Raw genomic sequence first — 22,866 nt, 5'->3', positions numbered from 1 at the left:
ATGGCTGCAACGGGGGCGGGTGGGGGGGGTGAAGAGAGGTGGTGGTGCCGGGTATAGTGGTGGGTGTTCTTCCTCGTCAAAATGTCTGTATATGTGGAAATATTACGTAACGCTTGTCACTGTGCACTTGTAAATACTCTCACATTGTTGACCCTCTGTTTGTGCGTGTGTTATTTTAATGTCATATGTGTGGTGCATTTCGCCAACCACATATCTGTCCCTCAGGTCATCTGCTTCACCAGCAATATCTTCCCATCTACATCTGACTGCAGTGTACAATGGGCCCTGTCATTAGGCCATCGCAAGACAACAAGGAATGCAGGAAGGCTGCCATTCAATTACACTAGTTTACCAAGTTGCAGGGCAGACCTTAAGGCTTGCACTTCAACCCTCTTTTTGCAAGGCCAAAGATGAAGGAGTGCCACCATCAGCAAGAAAGTAAAGCAACATTGACCCAACTCCTTTCCAGCAGTCCCACTGATATGGTGCAGAATCCGACTGGCTGCCGTGATGTCCATCCAAAGACGTTGGTATTGGCTGGTGGAGGCTTGCCACGCCCATCCCGGGTAAGTTTGTTGTACTTGCGCTCCATCTCTGTCAACAGCTCCTCCAACTCCTGCTCATTGAACCACGGAGCTCTGGGCCTGGTTCTGGCAGTCTTCATTAATACTTTCTGGCCACTCATCCTCTATGATGAGAGGATTGGCTGCTGAACAGCCTGGTTATAAATTTGTCACACTGCCCCTCTGCAGGAGGCAGCAGTGTGAACGGGCAGCAATCGCACATCAGGTGGGTGCAAGGGAGGGAGAGAGAGATGGAGTGCATTGGGGCAGCTCTGGCACATCGGCTGGGTGGGAGTGATGGTGACCATCACATCACGGCAGCCAGTCGGATTCTGCACCATATCAGTGGGACTGCTGGAAAGAAGTTGGGTCTAAAAAGGGAGGGAGATCAGCCAGTTGTCGTGGTGCACATTGGTACCAACGACATAGGTAAAAAAAGGGATGAGGTCCTACGAAACGAATTTAAGGAGCTAGGAGCTAAATTAAAAAGTAGGACCTCAAAAGTAGTAATCTCAGGATTGCTACCAGTGCCACGTGGTAGTCAGAGTAGGAATCGCAGGATAGCGCAGATGAATACGTGGCTTGAGCAGTGGTGCAGCAGGGAGGGATTCAAATTCCTGGGGCATTGGAACCGGTTCTGGGGAAGGTGGGACCAGTACAAACCGGACGGTCTGCACCTGAGCAGGACCGGAACCAATGTCCTAGGGGGAGTGTTTGCTAGTGCTGTTGGGGAGGAGTTAAACTAATATGGCAGGGGGATGGGAACCAATGCAGGGAGACAGAGGGAAACAAAAAGGAGGCAAAAGCAAAAGACAGAAAGGAGATGAGGAAAAGTGGAGGGCAGAGAAACCCAAGGCAAAGAACAAAAAGGGACATTGTACAGCAACATTCTAAAAGGACAAAGTGTGTTAAAAAAACAAGCCTGAAGGCTTTGTGTCTTAATGCAAGGAGTATCCGCAATAAGGTGGATAAATTAACTGTGCAAATAGATGTTAACAAATATGATGTGATTGGTATTACGGAGACGTGGCTCCAGGATGATCAGGGCTGGGAACTCAACATCCAGGGGTATTCAACATTCAGGAAGGATAGAATAAAAGGAAAAGGAGGTGGGGTAGCATTGCTGGTTAAGGAGGAGATTAAGGCAATAGTTAGGAAGGACATTAGCTTGGATGATGTGGAATCTATATGGGTAGAGCTGCAGAACACCAAAGGGCAAAAAACGTTAGTGGGAGTTGTGTACAGACCTCCAAACAGTAGCAGTGATGTTGGGGAGGGCATCAAACAGGAAATTAGGGGTGCATGCAATAAAGGTGCAGCAGTTATAATGGGTGACTTTAATATGCACATAGATTGGGCTAACCAAACTGGAAGCAATATGGTGGAGGAGGATTTCCTGGAGTGCATAAGGGATGGTTTTTTAGACCAATATGTCGAGGAACCAACAAGGGGGGAGGCCATCTTAGACTGGGTGTTGTGTAATGAGAGAGGATTAATTAGCAATCTCGTTGTGCGAGGCCCCTTGGGGAAGAGTGACCATAATATGGTGGAATTCTGCATTAGGATGGAGAATGAAACAGTTATTTCAGAGACCATGGTCCAGAACTTAAAGAAGACTAACTTTGAAGGTATGAGGCGTGAATTGGCTAGGATAGATTGGCGAATGATACTGAAGGGGTTGACTGTGGATGGGCAATGGCAGACATTTAGAGACCGCATGGATGAACTACAACAATTGTACATTCCTGTCTGGCGTAAAAATAAAAAAGGGAAGGTGGATCAACCGTGGCTCTCAAGGGAAATCAGGGATAGTATTAAAGCCAAGGAAGTGGCATACAAATTGGCCAGAAATAGCAGTGAACCCGGAGACTGGGAGAAATTTAGAACTCAGCAGAGGAGGACAAAGGGTTTGATTAGGGCAGGGAAAATGGAGTACGAGAAGAAGGTTGCAGAGAACATTAAGACGGATTGCAAAAGTTTCTATAGATATGTAAAGAGGAAAAGGTTAGTAAAGACAAACGAAGGTCCCCTGCAGTCAGAATCAGGGGAAGTCATAACGGGGAACAAAGAAATGGCGGACCAATTGAACAAGTACTTTGGTTCAGTATTCACTAAGAAGGACACAAACAACCTTTCGGATATAAAAGGGGTCGGAGGGTCTAGTAAGGAGGAGGAACTGAGGGAAATCCTTATTAGTCGGGAAATTGTGTTGGGGAAATTGATGGGATTGAAGGCCGATAAATCCCCAGGGCCTGATGGACTGCATCCCAGAGTACTTAAGGAGGTGGCCTTGGAAATAGTGAATGCATTGACAGTCATTTTCCAACATTCCATTGACTCTGGATCAGTTCCTATGGAGTGGAGGGTAGCCAATGTAACCCCACTTTTTAAAAAAGGAGGGAGAGAGATAACAGGAAATTATAGACCGGTCAGCCTGACATCGGTAGTGGGTAAAATGATGGAATCAATTATTAAGGATGTCATAGCAGTGCATTTGGAAAGAGGTGACATGATAGGTCCAAGTCAGCATGGATTTGTGAAAGGGAAATCATGCTTGACAAATCTTCTGGAATTTTTTGAGGATGTTTCCAGTAGAGTGGACAAGGGAGAACCAGTTGATGTGGTATATTTGGACTTTCAGAAGGCGTTCGACAAGGTCCCACACAAGAGATTAATGTGCAAAGTTAAAGCACATGGGATTGGGGGTAGTGTGCTGACATGGATTGAGAACTGGTTGTCAGACAAGAAGCAAAGAGTAGGAGTAAATGGGGACTTTTCAGAATGGCAGGCAGTGACTAGTGGGGTATCGCAAGGTTCTGTGCTGGGGCCCCAGCTGTTTACACTGTACATTAATGATTTAGACGAGGGGATTAAATGTAGTATCTCAAAATTTGCGGATGACACTAAGTTGGGTGGCAGTGTGAGCTGCTAGAAGGATGCTATGAGGCTGCAGAGCAAATTGGATAGGTTAGGTGAGTGGGCAAATGCATGGCAGATGAAGTGTAATGTGGATAAATGTGAGGTTATCCACTTTGGTGGTAAAAACAGAGAGACAGACTATTATCTGAATGGTGACAGATTAGGAAAAGGGGAGATGCAAAGAGACCTGGGTGTCATGGTACATCAGTCATTGAAGGTTGGCATGCAGGTGCAGCAAATTGCATGTTGGCCTTCATAGCGAGGGGATTTGAATACAGGGGCAGGGAGGTGTTGCTACAGGGCCTTGGTGAGGCCACACCTGGAGTATTGTGTACAGTTTTCGTCTCCTAACCTGAGGAAGGACATTCTTGCTATTGAGGGAGTGCAGCGAAGGTTCACCAGACTGATTCCCGGGATGGCGGGACTGACCTATCAAGAAAGACTGGATCAACTGGGCTTGTCTTCACTGGAGTTCAGAAGAATGAGAGGGGACCTCATAGAAACGTTTAAAATTCTGACGGGTTTAGACAGGTTAGATGAAGGAAAAATGTTCCCAATGTTGGGGAAGTCCAGAACCAGGGGACACAGTCTAAGGATAAGGGGTAAGCCATTTAGGACCGAGATGAGGAGGAGCTTCTTCACCCAGAGAGTGGTGAACCTGTGGAATTCTCTACCACAGAAAGTTGTTGAGGCCAATTCACTAAATATATTCAAAAAGGAGTTAGGTGAAGTCCTTACTACTAGGGGGATCAAGGGGTATGGCGAGAAAGCAGGAATGGGGTACTGAAGTTGCATGTTCAGCCATGAACTTATTGAATGGCGGTGCAGTCTAGAATGGCCGAATGGCCTACTCCTGCACCTATTTTCTATGTTTCTATGTTTTTATGTTTCTATGTAATGTTGCATTACTTTTTTGCTGATAGTGATGTTTAAATTGGATGTGATAAAACCGACTGAAATGTGTCTAAGCTGATGGAGGCTTTTTTGTTGCACCTTGTTGAAAGTCCTTCATTGAGAAGGCCAATGGCAAAGGGAAAATTATTATGAGTGACAAGTGTTCAGCCTCTCACATGTTGTACTTCCTAGCTGATTCATTAATTGTCTCGCACAATGTACTGCAATGTAACTGATGACCATGTCAGGGATGGCACTCCTCCATCTTTGGCCTCGCAAAAAGAGTATTGAAGTGCAAGCCTTAAGGTCTGCTCTGCAACTCTGTAAACTAGAGTAAGTGAATGGCAGCCCATTGATGCTGCTCACCTAGTTCCCTCCCTCCCAATTGATGCCGATAATACTGCTGCCTCCCTCCTTCTGGATTGATGCCGTTCGCACAGCTCCCTCCCTCCTTCCCTCCTGAGTGATGCTGATAATACTGCTGCCTCCCTCCCTCCCTACCTCTCTACCGATTGATGCCAAGAATACTGCTGCCTCCCTCCCTCCGCATTGATGCCGATCACACAGTTCCCTCCCTCCTGGTTGATGCAGATAATACTGCTACCTCCCTCTCTCCCTCTCTCCCGCTCTCCTGATTGATGCCACTCACACTGCTGCCTCCTGCCTGATGTGCGATTGCTGGCCCACTGCCGCCCAGCTCAGACCTGCTTTCCAGAGCAGTCCTTCTGGTGGGCGGCAGGTCAGCGGGAGTGCAGCAAAAATGAACAAAATGGGGATTATCTGACATCCGCATGGACGGGTGGGACACTGCGATGTGGGCGGAACCCTTCCCCACCAATCTTCCGCCGGGCAGATCCTTGATGGGAGATGGGCGGTTCCAGAGGAATCGCCAAGAAAACGGCCATTTCCGGCGGAACTCTGGTAGCAGCGGGCGGGACATCGATGAAGTTCGGGCCCCAAGTGTCTTCTACCGTGAAGACCGAGACAAAATATTTGTTCGACGTCTCCATTATTCATTCCCCAGTCTCATCCTCCAGGGGACCAACATTTACTTTAGTCAATCATTTCCTTTTTATGTACCTGTAGAAACTCTTACCATCTGTTTTTATATTTCATGCTAGTTTACTTTCATAATCTATCTTCCCTCTCTTAATCATAGTTTTCGTCATTCTCTGCTGGCTTTTAAACATTTCCCAATCATCTGGTCTCCCACTAGTCTTGGCCACATTGTATGCCTTTGTTTTCAATTTGATACCCTCCCTTATTTCCTTAGTTAGCCACGGATGGTTATCGCTTCCCTTACAGTCTTTCCTTCTCATTGGGATATATTTTTGTTGTGAGTTATGAAATATCTCGTTAATTTTTTGAGGATGTAACTAGCAGAGTGAACAAGGAAGAACCAGTGGATGTGGTGTATTTAGACTTTTAAAAGGCTTTTGACAAGGTCCCGCACAAGAGATTGGTGTGCAAAATCAAAGCGCATGGTATTGGGGGTAATGTACTGACATGGATAGAGAACTGGTTGGCAGACAGGAAGCAGAGAGTTGGGATAAACGGGTCCTTTTCAGAATGGCAGGCAGTGACTAGTGGAGTGCCGCAGGGCTCAGTGCTGGGACCCCAGCTCTTTACAATATACATTAACGATTTAGATGAAGGAATTGAGTGTAATATCTCCAAGTTTGCAGATGTCACTAAACTGGGTGGCGGTGTGAGCTGTGAGGGGTACGCTAAGAGGCTGCAGAGTGATTTGGACAGGTTAGGTGAGTGGGCAAATGCATGGCAGATGCAGTATAATGTGGATAAATGTGAGGTTATCCATTTTGGGGGCAAAAACATGAAGTCAGAATATTATCTGAATGGCAGCAGATTAGGAAAAGGGGAGGTGCAACGAGACCTGGGTGTCATGGTTCATCAGTCACTGAAAGTGTGCATGCAGTTACAGCAGGCGGTGAAGAAGGCAAATGGTATGTTGGCCTTCATAGCTAGGGGATTTGTGTATAGGAGCAGGGAGGCCTACTGCAGTTGTACAGGGCCTTAGTGAGGCCTCACCTGGAATATTGTGTTCAGTTCTGGTCTCCTAATCTGAGGAAGGATGTTCTTGCTATTGAGGGAGTGCAGCGAAGATTCACCAGACTGATTCCAGGGATGGCTGGACTGCCATATAAGGAGAGACTGGATCAACTGGGCCTTTATTCACTGGAGTTTAGAAGGATGAGAGGGGATCTCATAGAAATGTTAAGATTCTGATGGGACTGGACAGGTTAGATGTGGGAAGAATGTTCCCGATGTTAGGGAAGTCCAGAACCAGGGGACATAGTCTTAGGAAAAAGGGTAGGCCATTTAGGACTGAGATGAGGAGAAACTTCTTCACTCATAGAGTTGTTAACCTACGGAATTCCCTGCCGCAGAGTTGTTGATGCCAGTTCATTGGATATATTCAAGAGGGAGTTAGATATGGCCCTTACGGCTAAGGGGATCAAGGGGTATGGAGAGAAAGCAGGAAATGGGTACTGAGGGAATGATCAGCCATGATCTTATTGAATGGCGGTGCAGGCTCGAAGGGCCAAATGGCCTACTCCTGTACCTAGTTTCTATGTTTCTATGCCTGCCACTGCTCATCAACCATCCCATTCTTTAGTCTATTTTCCCAGTCCACTTTAGCCAACTCTGCCCTCATACCTTTGTAGTCTCCTTTATTAAATCTTAGGATTCTGGTTTGAATGGACAAATGCATGGCAGATGCAGTATAATGTGAGGTTATCCACTTTGGTGGCAAAAACAGGAAGGCAGAATATTATCTGAATGGTGACAGATTAGGAAAAGGGGAGGTGCAATGAGACCTGGTGTCATGGCAGATCAGTCATTGAAAGTTGGCATGCAAGTACAGCAGGCAGTGAAGAAGGCAAATGGCATGTTGGCCTTCATAGCGAGAGGATTTGAGTATAGGAGCAGGGAGGTCTTACTGCAGCTGTACAGGGCCATGGTGAGGCCACACCTTGAATATTATGTTCAGTTTTGGTTTCCTAATCTGAGGAAGGACATTCTTGCTATTGAGGGAGTGCAGCGAAGGTTCACCAGACTGATTCCCGGGATGGCAGGACTGATATATGAAGAAAGAATGGATCGACTAGACTTATATTCACTGGAATTTAGAAGAATGAGAGGGGATCTCACAGAAACATATAAAATTCTGACGGGATTGGACAGGTTAGATGCAGGAAGAATTTTCCCAATGTTGGGGAAGTCCAGAACCAGGGGTCACAATCTATGGATAAGGGGTAAGCCATTTAGGATCGAGATGAGGAGAAACTTCTTCACTCAGAGAATTGTGAACCTATGGAATTCTCTAACACAGAAAGTTGTTGAGGCCAGTTTGTTCAATATATTCAAAAGGGAGTTAGATGTGACCCTTAGGGCTAAAGGGATCAAGGGGTATGGAGAGAAAGCAGGAATGAGGTACTGAAGTTGCATGATCAGCCATGATCATATTCAATGGTGGTGCAGGCTTGAAGGGCCAAATGGCCTACTCCTGCACCTACTTTCTATGTTTCTATGTTTCTATGTTTCTAACCAACTTTCTCACCTTCCAACTGAATTTGAAATTCAACCATATTATGGTCACTCATTCCTAGAGGATCTTTTACCACAAAATCATTGATTAATCCTGCCTCATTACACAGTACTAGATCTGAGATAGCCTGCCCCCTGGTTGGTTCCGCAACGTATTGTTCAAGGAAACTATCCTGGATACACTCTATGAACTCTTTCTCAAGGCTATCCTGGCCAATTTGTTTTGTCCAATCAATATGAAGGTTAAAGTCACTCGTGATTATTGCTGTTCCTTTATTACAAGCCTCCATTATTTCTTGATTTATACTCCGTCCAACAGTGTAGCTACTGTAAGGGGGCCTATAGACTATGCCCACCAGTGACATTTTCTCTTTATTATTCCTTATCTCCACCCAAACATCATATAAACATCCCTAGGGCTAAAAATACAGTTTTTGGCGATATCATTTTTTTCCCGTCATTTTACAGAAAAAATACCACTAAAAATCGTCACCATTTTTTAAGGGGGTAAAATTGGCAAAAAAATGCACCCAACGGTAAAAATCGGCATTGCACGCGGATTCACGGTGGAAACTGCGGTCCTCGCCAACTTTGGACTGAGGCCTATTACCGCCAAAAATACAAGCCCAGGGAGGGGAGAAAACACACAAAAAAAATGGCAAAAAATTTTAAAAATTAAAAATCAGAAAACATTCACTGTACACTTAACTAATGAATCGCTGAAAAAGAATTTTAAAATAAAAACTTCAACTTACCTTTTTTGTATGTTTTCATACCTACCGCTGTTTCTGGGCCTTCAGCGTAAGCTTTTCTTGGGCGTTTTTTTTCACCCTGAGTCATTGGCAGTCCCTCGAATCGAGGATGACTTGCTTCCATGTCAAAAAGTTCACAGGTGTTTCAATTTCAGGTCCGAACTAATTCTTGAACAGTGGAAGATGCCTGTGCTTAGATTTTTTTAACGTGTGGTGGCCGTTGCACACCAGCCACCACACGGGCTTGACAGAGTTTGTTCTTGGTCCAGTGGCAAGGATTAACCAAGCCGACTGGAGTCCTGCTCTGCTGCATGGACCTAGCGCGCACACATATCGCAGTGTGGACTGGCCCGTGCTGACTCTGGGCCCTCGCCTCTTCTGGGCCCTGAACTCACACCTCTCCTGGGCCCCGATCATATCCCTCTACAATCTCTCGATGCTCCTTCGCCTCGACCTCGCCGCTCCTGCAGTATCTGCCCCTGCTCCAATCACTGACCTGGACCTTGATGATGTCCCTCTTCGCTGCCATTGCTCTCCTGCTCCAGCACGTGCTGCTCCCTGGAGTGGTATGCTGCCACGCTGCTCTTTCCGCTCCCCGGCCAACTCCGATGGTGCTCGCAGGCCGGGGGCCACACAGACTATTGGGCTAGGCTGCCACGCTGCTCCTTCCGCAGAGTACGGGTGTGCCAAATGGCCAATTTTAAGCGGTCGCAGTTTTTTTGGTATTGCACGTCGTCGATCCGCTTTTTGGCGATATTTCAAAATCGTTAACTTTGGCCAATTTAGGTGAGTACATTTTACCGGCAAAAAAGGCCAAATGTCGCCGAAAAAACGTGCGCAAGGCTGGCCAATTTCTGTCCCCCTTGTGTTATACAACAGCAAATCCTCTGACTCACAGTAAACAATACCATGAGACATCGATTTCCATCCACACAAAAAACGCACGTACACAATCATTTTATCTGAAATAGTCTTACTGTTGCTTTAAAAACCCAGTTCCCACTGTCTTTTGAGATAATGGAGACAGGAATAAATAGAATTTTGACATAGTTACTTATCATAATCAATTAGTACTAGCAGATCTGCCACATTGGGGAAATGTTAGCTGCAACATTTATTACTAGGAGGTGTGACACAGATTGCAAACATATTTAATTATGCACGAGGCCAGAAAAGATATCAGAGGATGAATATTTAAGATGCTCGTATTACATTCCTCCATCTGTTATTTTAGCAATGACATTAACTTGTCTATCTTAAATATTTTGATGCTTCCATTAATAACCACTGATGATATGACTAACAATAATTTCCAGACTATGGTATTTTGTTGACTTTCAAGATTTATATTGAAAAAAGAATAGCTTCGTATTCATATTTTTTAAATAAATAACAAATTTCAGTACTTCAAAATAAATATGGATACTTCAATAAAAATTAGAGGAACATTTTGAGTAAAGTGAAGGTATATTTTAAGTTAATTGGTTGATTAATTAGAATACAATAGAGTATGTTGAGAAAGAAACAGCGTTTACTAAATGGTGGAGTGCTATGGATTAATTGGAGAAATACTGTGGATTAATTGGAGAAATACTATGGATTAATTGGAGGAATACTGTGAATTAATTGGACGAATACTATGGATTAATTGAAGAAATACTATGGATTAATTGGAGAAATACTGTGAATTAATTGGACGAATACTATGGATTAATTGGAGAAATACTGTGAATTAATTGGACGAATACAATGGATTAATTGGAGAAATGCTGTGAATTAATTGGACGAATACTATGGATTAATTGGAGAAAAATTATCTTTCATCTGGGTGCCTTTTATTAAAAACTCGTGAGAATAACCATTGCTTTTATAAACTGAACATTAAAAGTCATTCTTTATTCCAAACCTTACAGTGGAAAAATGATCAACAAATCCTGAAACATAGCTATCTGTCCTCTTAAATAAAAACAGAAAATGCTGGAAATATTCAGCAGGCCAGGTAGCATCTGTGGAGATAGAAACAAAGTTAACGTTCAGTTTGATGACCATTCAGCATTTTCTGTTTTTATTTCAGATTTCCAGCATCCGCAATAGTTTGCTTTTGTCCTTTTAAATATCTGATTCCATTGTGTTTCTGGCAGAAGTTAGGTCTTACCTGAAGTTCCAATGGTTAGGATTGAATACAATGAGCTTGTAGGAGGCTGTGTGACAGCAGTGCTGCTTGGTTGCCTACTTGTTACAGCAGAGTCTGTTTGTGTAGGCTTCAGTATAGGTGTTGATATTGATGACGAGACTTGACTCCTTGTAGTAACTTGGCTCTTTGTAGCTGTTGAATTAACTGTTGTACTTGCAGAGGACTCAGGTGTGCTATGACTTGAAACATGGGGTGGTGTTATTGTTTGAACTGTGGCTATCAGTGTCATGGGAGGCTGAGAACTATCAGGTGCAGAGGGCTTCATTGGATTGGTTGATGTGGTGACAATAGTCCCAGGGGCTAAGGTGGTCATGTTCTGTTTGGATGTGGAAAGTGACATTGCCCCTGTCTGATTGGATCCAGTTACAAAGGGGCTGTTAGAAGTAGCAGTTGTATTAAGATCTTCAGATGAATTACCATCACTACCAAGAGAAGCATTTGTGGCAGAAACCTTTTGCTCTGTTGCTTGAGTAGAATTCATTCTACTTATTAATATTAAGAGGATAACGTATAGAGTAAACAGAGTAGGCCAAATACCCGGTCTCATATTATTGCCTTTTACTGCTTTTTATGTACAGAAGCTAGTAATTTTCTTCAATTTCCAAATTTATCCTGTAAAATATAAAAAATGGGTAATAGATTACACACAAGTTCCCGTGCTGAGCTAAGTGACAAAAGGTGTAGCAAAACAATGAGTTTTCCTGCAGGAATATAGACCCTCTCATAGAAAACCTTATGATTGTATCCCTTTCATCTGATCATCCTGTATATTTGACTTGCAAATCAATAACTCACCTTTATAGATTTCCTGTTAGCATTGCTACACTGCTGGATGTTAGACTTCACTTACCTGCCCTCGGGATAGTGACATGATGTTGGACATAGCCTTGGCTGTTCATACGTTAAACTAGCAACCCCATTTCTCGGAAAGGGTGCATTGCCTTTAATGCAAATTAAGCTAACTTTTATGGGCTACTCACTAGAAAAGCTAGCATAGAGATTGCAGTAAAAGCTCCGTTAGATTGAATAACAGTAAAAATATAATCTATTCTAAATTTGAAATGAATTTAACTCTAATTAAACAGAACTTGATATTCACATGAACTATTGTAACAAAAGTGGAGATTCTTTTGTCTTTAGTTTTTTGAGACTTTAAATATGGTAAATTCATATTAAAAATGACCTCAGACAACTTGGTCTCTGGAATACTTGTATGACATTTCCTGTGTTCTAGGTAAAGTAAGAGAATGGTAGCATAGTGGTAATATTACTGGACTAGTAATTCAGATGACCCAGAGATGTGAATTCAAATCCACTGCAGCTGGGGAATTTAAATTCAGTTAATTAAATAAATCTGGACTAAAAAGCTAGTATCAGTAATGGTGACTATGAACCTATTTGATTGTTGTAAAAACCCATCTGGTTCACTAACTTCCTTTAGGAAATCTGACATCCTTACTTGGTCTGGCCTATATGTGACTCCAGACTCACAGCAATTTGGCCCTCTGAAATGGCCTAGTAAGCCACTCAGTTGTAACAAACTACTACAACCAAGAAACAACAATAAGAAGAATAAAACTGGATGGACCACTGGCTACGGACACGACAACGGCACACCCAGCCCACTCGACCCTGCAAAGTCCTCCTCACCAACATCTGGAGACGTGCTAAAATTAGTAGAGCATCCCGCAGACTACTCAAGCAACGGCCTGACATAATCATACTCACTGAATCATACTTTTCAGCCAATGTCCCAGATACTTCCATTACCAACCCTGGGTATGTTATAGAATCAAAATTCTATATAGGCCCCGAACCTGGTGGAAGCTAAGTGTCGCCCAAAGGACCGCTGAGATCCTGACAGTACTTTGGGTGGAACTTTCATGAAAAAGTCCTGGAAAGACCATCCAGCGGCAAAAAAAGGACTCACACCATGAATCTGGGCGAAAGCGGGCAGGAGATCCCAATCGCGGCGGCAAATGCAACCCTCAGCAAAGTACCACTGAGGATTGAGTCGGGCCCAGGGAGGGGGGAGCAGATAAAAATTAAAATTTCCAAAAATTAAAAATATACACTGGAAAACCTTCAGGGGACCATATCCACCTGAATCGCTAGAAAAAAAAATAAGAAAAGTTTACTGACCTTTTTTTGCAGGTCTTCATACTTACCATTGAGGTTAAACCTGCCTCCACACAACGGTCCTCTCCCCTGCTGCAGCGGACTCCCGCCCGCACCAAACTGACAGTTCGGCGGGCGGAAGGACACTTGCGTGAGTTGTGCGCCAGCGGATGTCAGTGGACGGTCCCCAGCGGTCTTCCCTCCCCGCCGGCGGGAGACCTCCACCAAACTCGCTCGGAGAGGAGACTGCCCTGAAAACTCGGCGGCAGCGGGTCCACCAAGTTCAGCCTCTATACCTCGAGAAATAAACCCCAGTGCTTGGTTTGCTTTTTTTATGGCCTTGCTAACCTGTGTTGCAACTTTTAGTGCTTTGTGTATTTGTACTCCGAGATCCCTTTGTTCCTCTACCCCACCTATACTCGCACCCTTCAGGTAATGAGTGACCTCCCTATTCTTCCTACCAAAATGTAATATCTCACATTTATCTATGGTGAACTTCATTTGCCAAATACATGCCCATTCTGAAAGTTTATTAATATCGTCCTGTAATTTGTTGCAGAACTCCTCAGAATTGACCATGCCCCCACTTTGGTGTCATCTGCAATTTAGAAATTGTGTTTTTGATTGCAAAGTCTAAATCGTTAATGTAAATTGTGAACAACAATGGCCCCAGCACTGATCCTTGTGGAACACCACTACCAACCTTCTGCCACTGTGATAGCTACCTTTTACCCCTACTCTCTGCTTTCTGTCTTGAAGCCAGCTGCTACTTGTCCAATGACTCCGCATTCTCTGACCTTGTTCATCAGTCTATTATTGCCTTGTTTGAGACCTGTCTCAAACAAGGGAAGGAATGGGCACTTAATATTCCTGGCTACAATATATTCAAGAAAAATAGGGAAGGAAAGAAAGGAGGGGTTATAAATATTGATCAAAGATACTGTCATAGCACAAGAAAAAGATGATGTACTTGAGGGTTCAAAAACTGAATTTATTTGGTTAGAATTAAGGAAAAATAGAGGTGCTATTACGCTACTGGTTGTATACTATAGGCCACCAAATAGTGGAAAGGAAATAGAGCAGCAAATCTGCAGGAAAATTGCCAAAAGTTGCAAGACCTTTAGAGTAGTAATAATGTGTGACTTCAATTATCCTAATATAACTGGGAAAATAACAGTGTTAAGGGCAAAGAGGTGGAGGAATTCCTGAAATGCGTACAAGAGAACTTTCTTAATCGGTATTTTTCCAGACAATGAAGAAGGAAGCAGTGCTGGAATGAAGTGGGGCAACTGGAGCAATTTTCAATGGGAGAGTGTTTGGGATACATTCGGTTTGGAATAGTTATGGAAATGGACAAGGCAAAATCAAATGTGAAAATATTCAACTGGAGAAGGGCTAATTTCAGTGGGTTAAAAAGGGATCTGGCCCAGGTGAATTGGAATAAAAGATTGCAGATAAAATAGTAAATGCCCATTGGAAGGCCTTCAAAGCGCAGATAGTTCAGATACAGATTAGATACATTCCCACAAGGGGAAGAGGAAAGGTATCTTGGATGATTAAAGATATAGGGCCCCAAATTCAGGGTCTAGATAAGGCCTGTTACCGCAGTTTTGCGGCGGCCATGCGGTGGAATCGAGTGATTGCCGCGTTGCAGTCCAATGGCCGCCACGATCCAAATTTACCTCGGGGATTTTTCGGGTGGTCCCCACTGCTACCGATCACCCCAAGTGCATCATCAAAGCGCGCACCGCCGATCTCCCGCACCTCCATCCCATTCCACGCGGAATTTACCTCAGAAAATCCTTGATCCGCTGTGCGGTGTCCCCGACAGATTTTTCTGTTGGTGCACCTGATTTCTTGTCTGTGAGCCACGGCAGCGCAATGGCTCTTCAATGGGAGGGTGCACTGCTGTGGCCGCCATGGGTTTTTTTACCGGCCGACTTCCCGATCGGTTGGACAATTGTGGCCTTGGATTCGGCCAGGCCGCCAGCAGGCTCTCCCCTTTAAAACAGGGGTGAGACACACACGCACTGACGTCACCACCGCTCTGCCGCTGAGTGACAGCAGCGGAGACTCCGTCCTGCCCCCACTTCCGTCCCTCACCAGCACTTACCGCCACACTCCCGCCACCGTTTTGACCGGCTTTCAGTCCGAAGCGAAAAAAACTTCAAAGAGGAGAAAATCGATTGGAAGCCCGTCTCACCGCACCCGACATGTCAAAACAAAAGGTAGCTGTGCCAGCTTTCTAGCGAGCCTGAATTTTTGCCCCATAGAGATTAAAATGAAACAGAAGAAGGAGCTTATGATAAATATCAGGCTCATAATTCAGTAGTGAATTAAGCTGAATACAAAATGTACAGGGAAGAACTGAAGAAGGGAATAAGAGGGGCAAAGAGAGTGTATGAGAATAGATTAGGGGCTAATTTAAATGGGAACCCAAAAGTCTTTTATAAACATATAAAAAGTAAAGGAAGGGTGGGACCAATTGGGAACCAAAAAGGAGATCTTCTTGTGGAGGCAGAGGCCATGGTCGAAGAATAAAATGACTACTTTGCATCTGTCTTCACTAAAAGAGAAGATGCTGGCAATGTCACAGTAAAGGAGGGGGTAGTAGCGATATTGGATAGGATAAACATAGATAAAGAGGAGGTAGTTAAAAGGTTAGCAAAGGTTGGTTAAAAGTAAAAAAGTCACTTGGTCTGGATTGGATGCATTCTAGGTGCTGAGGGAAGTAAGAATGAAAATTATGGAAGCTCTGGCCACAATCTTCCAATCCTCCTTAGATATTGGCGTATTGCAAATGGTACACCCCTGTTCAAAAATGGAGAGAGCAACTACAGGCCAGTCAGCCTAACGTTAGTAATGGGAAAACTTTTAGAGGCAGTAACAAAATTGATTAGCATTTGGAAAGGAATGGGCCAATATGTGAAAGTCAGTATAGATTTGGGTATAATTTCAAAACTGGCAGATGATACAAAACTTAGAAATATAGTCAGCAATGAGGAGGATAGTAACAGATATCAGGAGGACATAGACAGACTAGTGAAATGGTCAGACACGTGGGATATAACATTTAACACAGAGAAGTGTGAAGTGCTTCATTTTGGCACGAAGAATAAGGAGCGGCAATATAAACTAAATGGTACAATTTTAAAGGGCGTGCAGGAATAGAGAGACTTTGGTGCGTACTTGCACATGTCTTTGACGGTGGCAGGACATGTTGAGAAGGCTTTTAAAAAGGCATAAGGGATTTGTTTTATGAATAGAGGTATATAGAGTACACAAGCAAGGAAATTATGCTTAACCTTTATAAAACACTGGTTGGCCCCAGTATTGTGTATAATTCTTGGCACCACACTTTAGGAAGGATGTCAAGGACTTATTAAAGTGAGTTAAGAGAAGATTTACGAGAATGGTACCAGAGATGAAGACTTCAGTTATGTGGAAAACTAGAGAAACTGGGATTGTTCTCCTTGGAACAAAGAAGTTTAAAGGGAGCTTTGATAGAAGTGTTTAATAGAGTAAATAAGGAAAAACTATTTCCGGCGGCAGAAGGATTGGTAACTAGAGGACGCAGATTTAAGATAATTGGCAAAATAACCAGAAGTGACACGAGGAAAAATATGTTTATGTAATGAGTTGTTTTGATCTGGAATGCACTACCTGAAACGGTGTTGCACCTTTCCAAATGCTTTAATATGCCATGGCTAAGTGGTAGCACTCTCGCCTCTGAGTCAGAAGGTCAGGCATTCATGTCCCACTCCAGTGACTTCAGCACATAATCTCGGCTGATACTTCAGTACAGTGTTAAGGGAGTACTGCACTGGCAGAGATAGAATCATAGATTCGTTCGGCCCATCGTGCCTGTGCTGGCTATTTGAAAGAGGTATCCAATTAGTCCCACTCCCCTGCTCTTTCCCCATAGACCAGCAAAATTTTCCTTTTCAAGTATTTTTACAATCCCTTTTGAAAGTTATTATTGAATCTGCTTCCTTCACACTTTCTGGCAGTACATTTCAGATCACAACAACTCGCTGTATAAAAAGTTTCCTCCTGTCACCTCTAGTTCCCATGACAGCACTTCTCCCAATGATTTCTCTTTCCTCAGTTTCTGGCAGTGGAAGCACTTTCCATTTTTACAACTTATTTTCTTTACAGGGGAATGGGTGAAGCAAGATAGAATATTTCTGCTTGGCATCGTAGCGGACAACATTTTTTTTCAGAATAATTGGACACTTAGAACAGTGTCATTGAGATCAGTTGGTGGAATGTGGAATACTAATGCGAAACTTCCACAATTAAGTAAAATTCTATAATCTATCCTATATGGGAATAATTCTATGAAAATATCTGGGGAAACAACTGGAGCAGGACAGGCTGCACTGAAAACTGCTTTCTAATGTCACTGTGTATCACAGATATGACATGTCATTGTTCTGCAATAAAGACAAATATTACACAGATGCCTGGAGGTAAATCTATTGTCCTTACTCTAACCACTTTTCAAATCACCACGTAAGGTGAGCAAGTCCGTAGCAACTTTTTTATTTGCTTTTCAAACCTCGGTATATGCCCTTGTGTTCAGCTTTAGTGCCCAGTTTGGTAAGTTGACCTGGCACCTCATGGATTGGATATCGTGTCTCATGTCCCTCGACCACCCCAATATCTAGGTAAATATAGCAAGACCTAGGGGTTAAACAGAGAATCTTTGCCACTGTACTCTGGATCATTGTAATGTATCGCAAGCTGTCAGGTAACTTGTCTTTGGCAGGAGAATGAATTAACATTCGATCAGGCTATAAATCAACAGACTAATGTATTTAACATTATTAAGTACAAACAGTATATTTGCAGTAATTACAAACCACTGTTCACCTCAAAATGTCAAAATGACAATAATGATATGCTAAATCCTAACATAAATTTTATCCCTGAGATGCAGTGGCTCACTTCTTACATGGCAAATGCTATTCTGGAGCTACAGATTCTCTCCGTACCTCTGCTGGCTTCAGACTGACTGGAGAGCTGAGTGCAGCTAACCAAACATATGCCCCCAATTGGAAGCTTCTGGATCACAAACCTGTCCGCTAACAATTATCACCCCATTCTTCCCACAGAACTGACCATCTTCACCCCAACAAAGCAGTCAATTGAATCCACAAATGTCCCCAGGACATCGATCACATACAGACCCAGAATGTTCTGCCTACCACAGGTCATCATAGGCAGTCCCTCGGAATCGAGAAAGATTTGCTTCCACTCTAAAAATTAGTTCTTAGGTGATTGAACAGTCCAATATGAGAACCACAGTCCCTAACACAGGTGAGCCAGACAGTCATTGAGGGAAGGGGTGGGTGGGACTGGTTTGCCGCACGGTCTTTCCGCTGTCTGCTCTTGGTTTCTGCATGCTCTCGGCAATGAGACTCGAGGAGCTCATCGCCCTCCCGGATGCACTTCCTCCACTTCGGGCGGACTTTGGCCAGGGACTCCCAGGTATCGGTGGGGATGTTGCACTTTATCAAGGAGGTTTTGAGGGTGTCCTTGAAACGTTTCCTCTGCCCACCTTTGGCTCATTTGCCGTGATGGAGTTCCAAGTAGAGTGTTTGCTTTGGGAGTCTTGTGTCAGGTATGCGAACAATGTGGCCTGCCCAGCGGAGCTGATCGAGTGTGGTCAGTGTTTCAATGCTGGGGATGTTGGCCTGGTCGAGGACGCTAACGTTGGTGCATCTGTCCTCCCAGGGGATTTGCAGGATCTTGTGGAGACATCATTGGTGGTATTTCTCCAGCGATTTGAGGTGTCTACTGTATATGGTCTATGTCTCTGAGCCATACAGAAGGGCAATTATATTACAGCCCTGTAGACCAAGTAGACTACAGAGGAATCTCCCTGTTATCAACCACTGGGAAAGTCGTCACTAAAATCCTCCTCAATCACAGGTAATTGATCTTTGACACAGTGGAACTTCTGCCCACTCCATGATTGCACCCCTGATCCTTGCTATCTCCCACATTTGGGGGCTTACGTATTTCAGTGGGCACTGAGGCCATTTATGGTGCCACTTATGTCTCCAATGAAGGATGGAAATAATAGCTGCACCTTTCCAAAGCATAATTAGGCCAATAGTCCCAGAAACAGAGTCAGACAAGAGTCATTAGGGCTGGGAAATTGGTTCAGGAATATTTTTGGCCCAAAAATGATTGGTACTTTCCAAGCGCACACCTGAAGCCAGGGGACCGAGGCCCAACCAATGTTAGGCTTCATGCTTCGCTAGCATGTTTCTGACTAGCTATGGATACCTATCATGTCTTTAATGGCAGCTCATCACAATTAGGTCTCCAATTTAGACCAATTGCCTTGTCATCAGCAGCACCTCAGAGTAAGTCCTGGAATTGGCAGCAGAATGTGCTGGGGCAATCACGGGATGGCAGCAGCCCTCAAGAGCATTGCAGAAAGTCGCGGAGCACTCATGCTCCTCCTGGCTCCACATGAAGCAAAGTTACATTTCGAAAACTTATATTTGTATAAATACTTGACAACCTGAGCTGAGCCTGCCCACGGCGCTGTCTGCTCAGCACTAATTAATTTTACTGAGTGTTTCTTAAACATATATTAGACTTCTCATTAACATATGCAAGGAGATTAATGCCTATTTCAGGCAGGCACTAGGGACAGCTGAAACATTGCCTTCACCAATATGGTGGCACCCGTAATATGGCACAGGTCAGGGGTGGGACTTTGCACCCTGAAATTGGTCTCTTTTGCCCCCTATTTTCTATCTGGAAAATGGGCAAAATTAGGACCAATTTCTCCCCAATATGTTTTGAAGATGTGGGGAGGTATATGATGAGCACAACCCTACTTAAGGAATAATGGGTTTCTACCTCACCGTTCTCACCTAACCTCTTGTGCTGATTTCCCAGTGCAATCACATGGCAAATTTGAACTGAATTGGATGCCTTGATTCAGGGAACTCTACTAAATGCTTGGAATGACCATGTACAATGGCAGCAATCAAACCGTACATATCAAAGACTTCCTGAAATCTCTGTGTCTCTATCTTTCTGTGGGGTGTAGCAAAATTATAATGTAGATTCACTGCAGTTTGTAGAAGCAGCTAGAAATAACTGAACTCATCACTGTGTGTGCTGTAGCCAAATAAATAATCTAACTTAGACAATAAAGCATAGTTCTTTGCACCCTAATGGCTTTGAATTTCAGCGGTACTGCTTGCATATGGACTGCAAAGTCAGGTTTTTGAGTGTATTAACTGGTAATTTCTTCCATGTAAATTAGATAATAGCTCATGAATTTGAACGCCTCTGGTGCAGACTCTTGTCTGTTGGGAATACGTATCAGGAAATGGGGCGCAAAGGTCAATGCACCTATCAGGATCTTCTCTTCCCACTTTTGCATCTATCACTCGCTCCACCATTGGCGACCATGCCTTCAGCTGTCTCGGTCCTAAGCTTTAGATTTCACTCCCTAAGTATCTCTGCCTCTCTACCACTCTCTTCTTTAAGACCCTCCTTAAAGCCTACCTCTTTCACCAAGCTTTTGGTCATGTATCCCAATGTTTCTTTCTTTGGCTTTGTGTCAATATTTCTCTGATTACGCTCCAGTGAAGTGTCCTGGGACATTTTCCTACATTAAAGTTGTTATATAAATGCAAGTTGTTGTTGTTATTGTTGGTCTTTTTATTTTTATTTTATTTTTATTTTATTTTTCCTCTCGTTCCTCCTTTAAGACGCTCCTTAAAATGTTCCTCTTTGAACAAGCTTTTGGTCATCAGCCATCATTTCTTCTTATGTGGCTTGGTGTCAAATTTATCTATTTTGTCTTATAATACTGCTGTGAAGCGCCTTGGGACGTTTTACTATGTTAAAGGCACTATATAAATAAACGTTGTTGTTGTTGTATTTTAAGTACATTTTAACGAGCAGCAAAGAAAGCACTGAAGCCTGCTGCTTGTCTATCACTAACCCTCTTTGATGTTGGAATTGGCTAAAGCAGCAACTCTGACTAAAATTGCAACTGCAAGGTATTTAGTTTCCTCTTCCACATCCCGTGAACAACAAGTAACAACTGGTTTAGAAAGAAACAGGAATGTTAGAGTCACTATTAGTGCTCAATCTCACAATTAAAGCTAATCACAGATCTTTAATCTGCACAGTTCTAAAACATAGCTTGCAGCAAATGCACAATGATTTTCCTGCACAAGGTAAGGATAGTTTACTGTGTTTTTTATACCGACTGAAAGAGCAAGTGACGTAAAATGACGTGAATTCTAATGCCCAGTTTGTTGTAGTCATGGTAACTCACATTTTTCTGACTTGTGTCATGTTGTGACCCGCTCTGGGTGTGTGCATGTGGTTTGAAGAGAGTCCAACCTGTTTCCAATAACAGCACTCGCATTACAAGTATAAGAAATCAACATGACATCACTGATACTCAGTATTAAGGCCAGCACATGGGGCTCCTATATGACCATCATCAGTTTGATTATGTCTGAGAAAACTGCCAAAACAACTGCACATTAAGGTTGTAGGTAATGAGCTTAAACTCTCCTACAGATGACGCAACTGTATATTGATCCGTAGTTCAGTGGTTGAAATAAAGTTTGTCAACAGAATGTACTGCTGAGGCTCAGAGACAAAAGTCTCATTAAAATTATAAAAGAGCAGTTACATTTCCACGCTTTAAAACACTAGACTATAATTGCACATCCCCAATCATTTCTCACCAAGTTTTGGCTTTCCTTTTAATAATAGGTTTTATTTGCAGCTTAACGCCAAAGTCCTTTGTTCTGTTTTTCTCGTAAATCATTAACTAATTTCCACAGTAATGATATTGAATGTACTGAAGAGAACCAGTACAACATGAGAGTTTGAGGCCCGAATAATATTCCAGTCATGTCGATGGAAAACCTGGGAACTTTCAGCATTATCACTTTACAAACTGACCTTTGAAGCTTTTAACAAGGTTGATTAGCACATTATTTGTAAATATTTCCGACTCCCCTCCCCCAGCCCTAACCAGCTCGACCAACAGTATCGAACCAGCCAAAAAAAGATTTGAATGCTGCATTGTTGAACTTTCTAAGCCATTGAACTTTATCATTTGAAAATCTTTTATTCTTATAGACAACTTATTGGTTATTAAAAAGTCTGTTTGTCTTTTACGACCACTCCCATAAAAGGTAGATGGACAGTCACTGCTTACCCATAATTTCCTGTTCTTTAATTAGCCAGGGTTCTAAGTTGAAACAAATTCCACACCAAACTTACCTTAATTGTAAAGCCAGCAGTAGTCCAGACAATCCTTTGCTTCCCAGTTTTGGTGACTTTGTGAAGCGTTAAAAGTTGCTGAAGATTGATATACCTATAGCTTGATTGTAAAGTGCAGCACCTGGTCTCACTGCTGGAGTAATAACAAGTCCTGCCTTGCTGTCATTTCCGGGGCATTTCATTGTTCTCACTCCCCAGAGGCTGCGAGAGAGAGAGAGAGAGAGAACAGTAGGGAGCAGCAGGATCAGAATTGGTTCTACATAAGCAGGAGGAGGGCCCTGGAATTAGGTGTGCTTCACTGTGAACATTGTTGGGAGCGGCATACCTGGATTGAAACTTAAGGCTATTGGTTCAGTCATTTTAACAATGTAACCTCTGGGTTTCGGTTCACTTGCACTTACTGGGGAAAAAAATAATAAGGAGGGGAGGAAATACAGTAAAGAAAATATTTACTAGATGGAAGGAACAGGGCAGGCATATGAACATCAACTCTCCCATAGTTCTTGGGGGCAGTGAAATCTAGACAGTCATAGTACCCCTGACATTCTTTTTTAGAAACTAATGACTGTGA

General features: G+C 43.3%; 1 protein-coding gene across 1 annotated transcript in view; it reads right to left on the bottom strand.

Annotated features, from left to right (window-relative positions):
* Nucleotides 1–22,490, bottom strand: part of LOC139228200 (uncharacterized) — a 33,840-nt gene extending 11,350 nt beyond the window's left edge. The window contains exons 1-2 of the mRNA XM_070859380.1: nucleotides 22,296–22,490; nucleotides 10,854–11,504 (exon numbers count right to left, since the gene is read on the bottom strand). Coding sequence (XP_070715481.1) covers nucleotides 10,854–11,439 — 586 coding nt within the window. The 5' untranslated portion in view covers nucleotides 11,440–11,504; nucleotides 22,296–22,490. The remainder of the gene's footprint in view (nucleotides 1–10,853; nucleotides 11,505–22,295) is intronic.
* Nucleotides 22,491–22,866: the final 376 nt, after the last annotated feature.

This window comes from Pristiophorus japonicus, chromosome 17 (genome assembly GCF_044704955.1).
Source record: "Pristiophorus japonicus isolate sPriJap1 chromosome 17, sPriJap1.hap1, whole genome shotgun sequence".
In the NCBI taxonomy this organism is placed as follows: domain Eukaryota; kingdom Metazoa; phylum Chordata; class Chondrichthyes; family Pristiophoridae; genus Pristiophorus; species Pristiophorus japonicus.
Note: the sequence above shows the minus strand (reverse complement) of the source record. Positions and strands in the feature narration are given on the sequence as shown.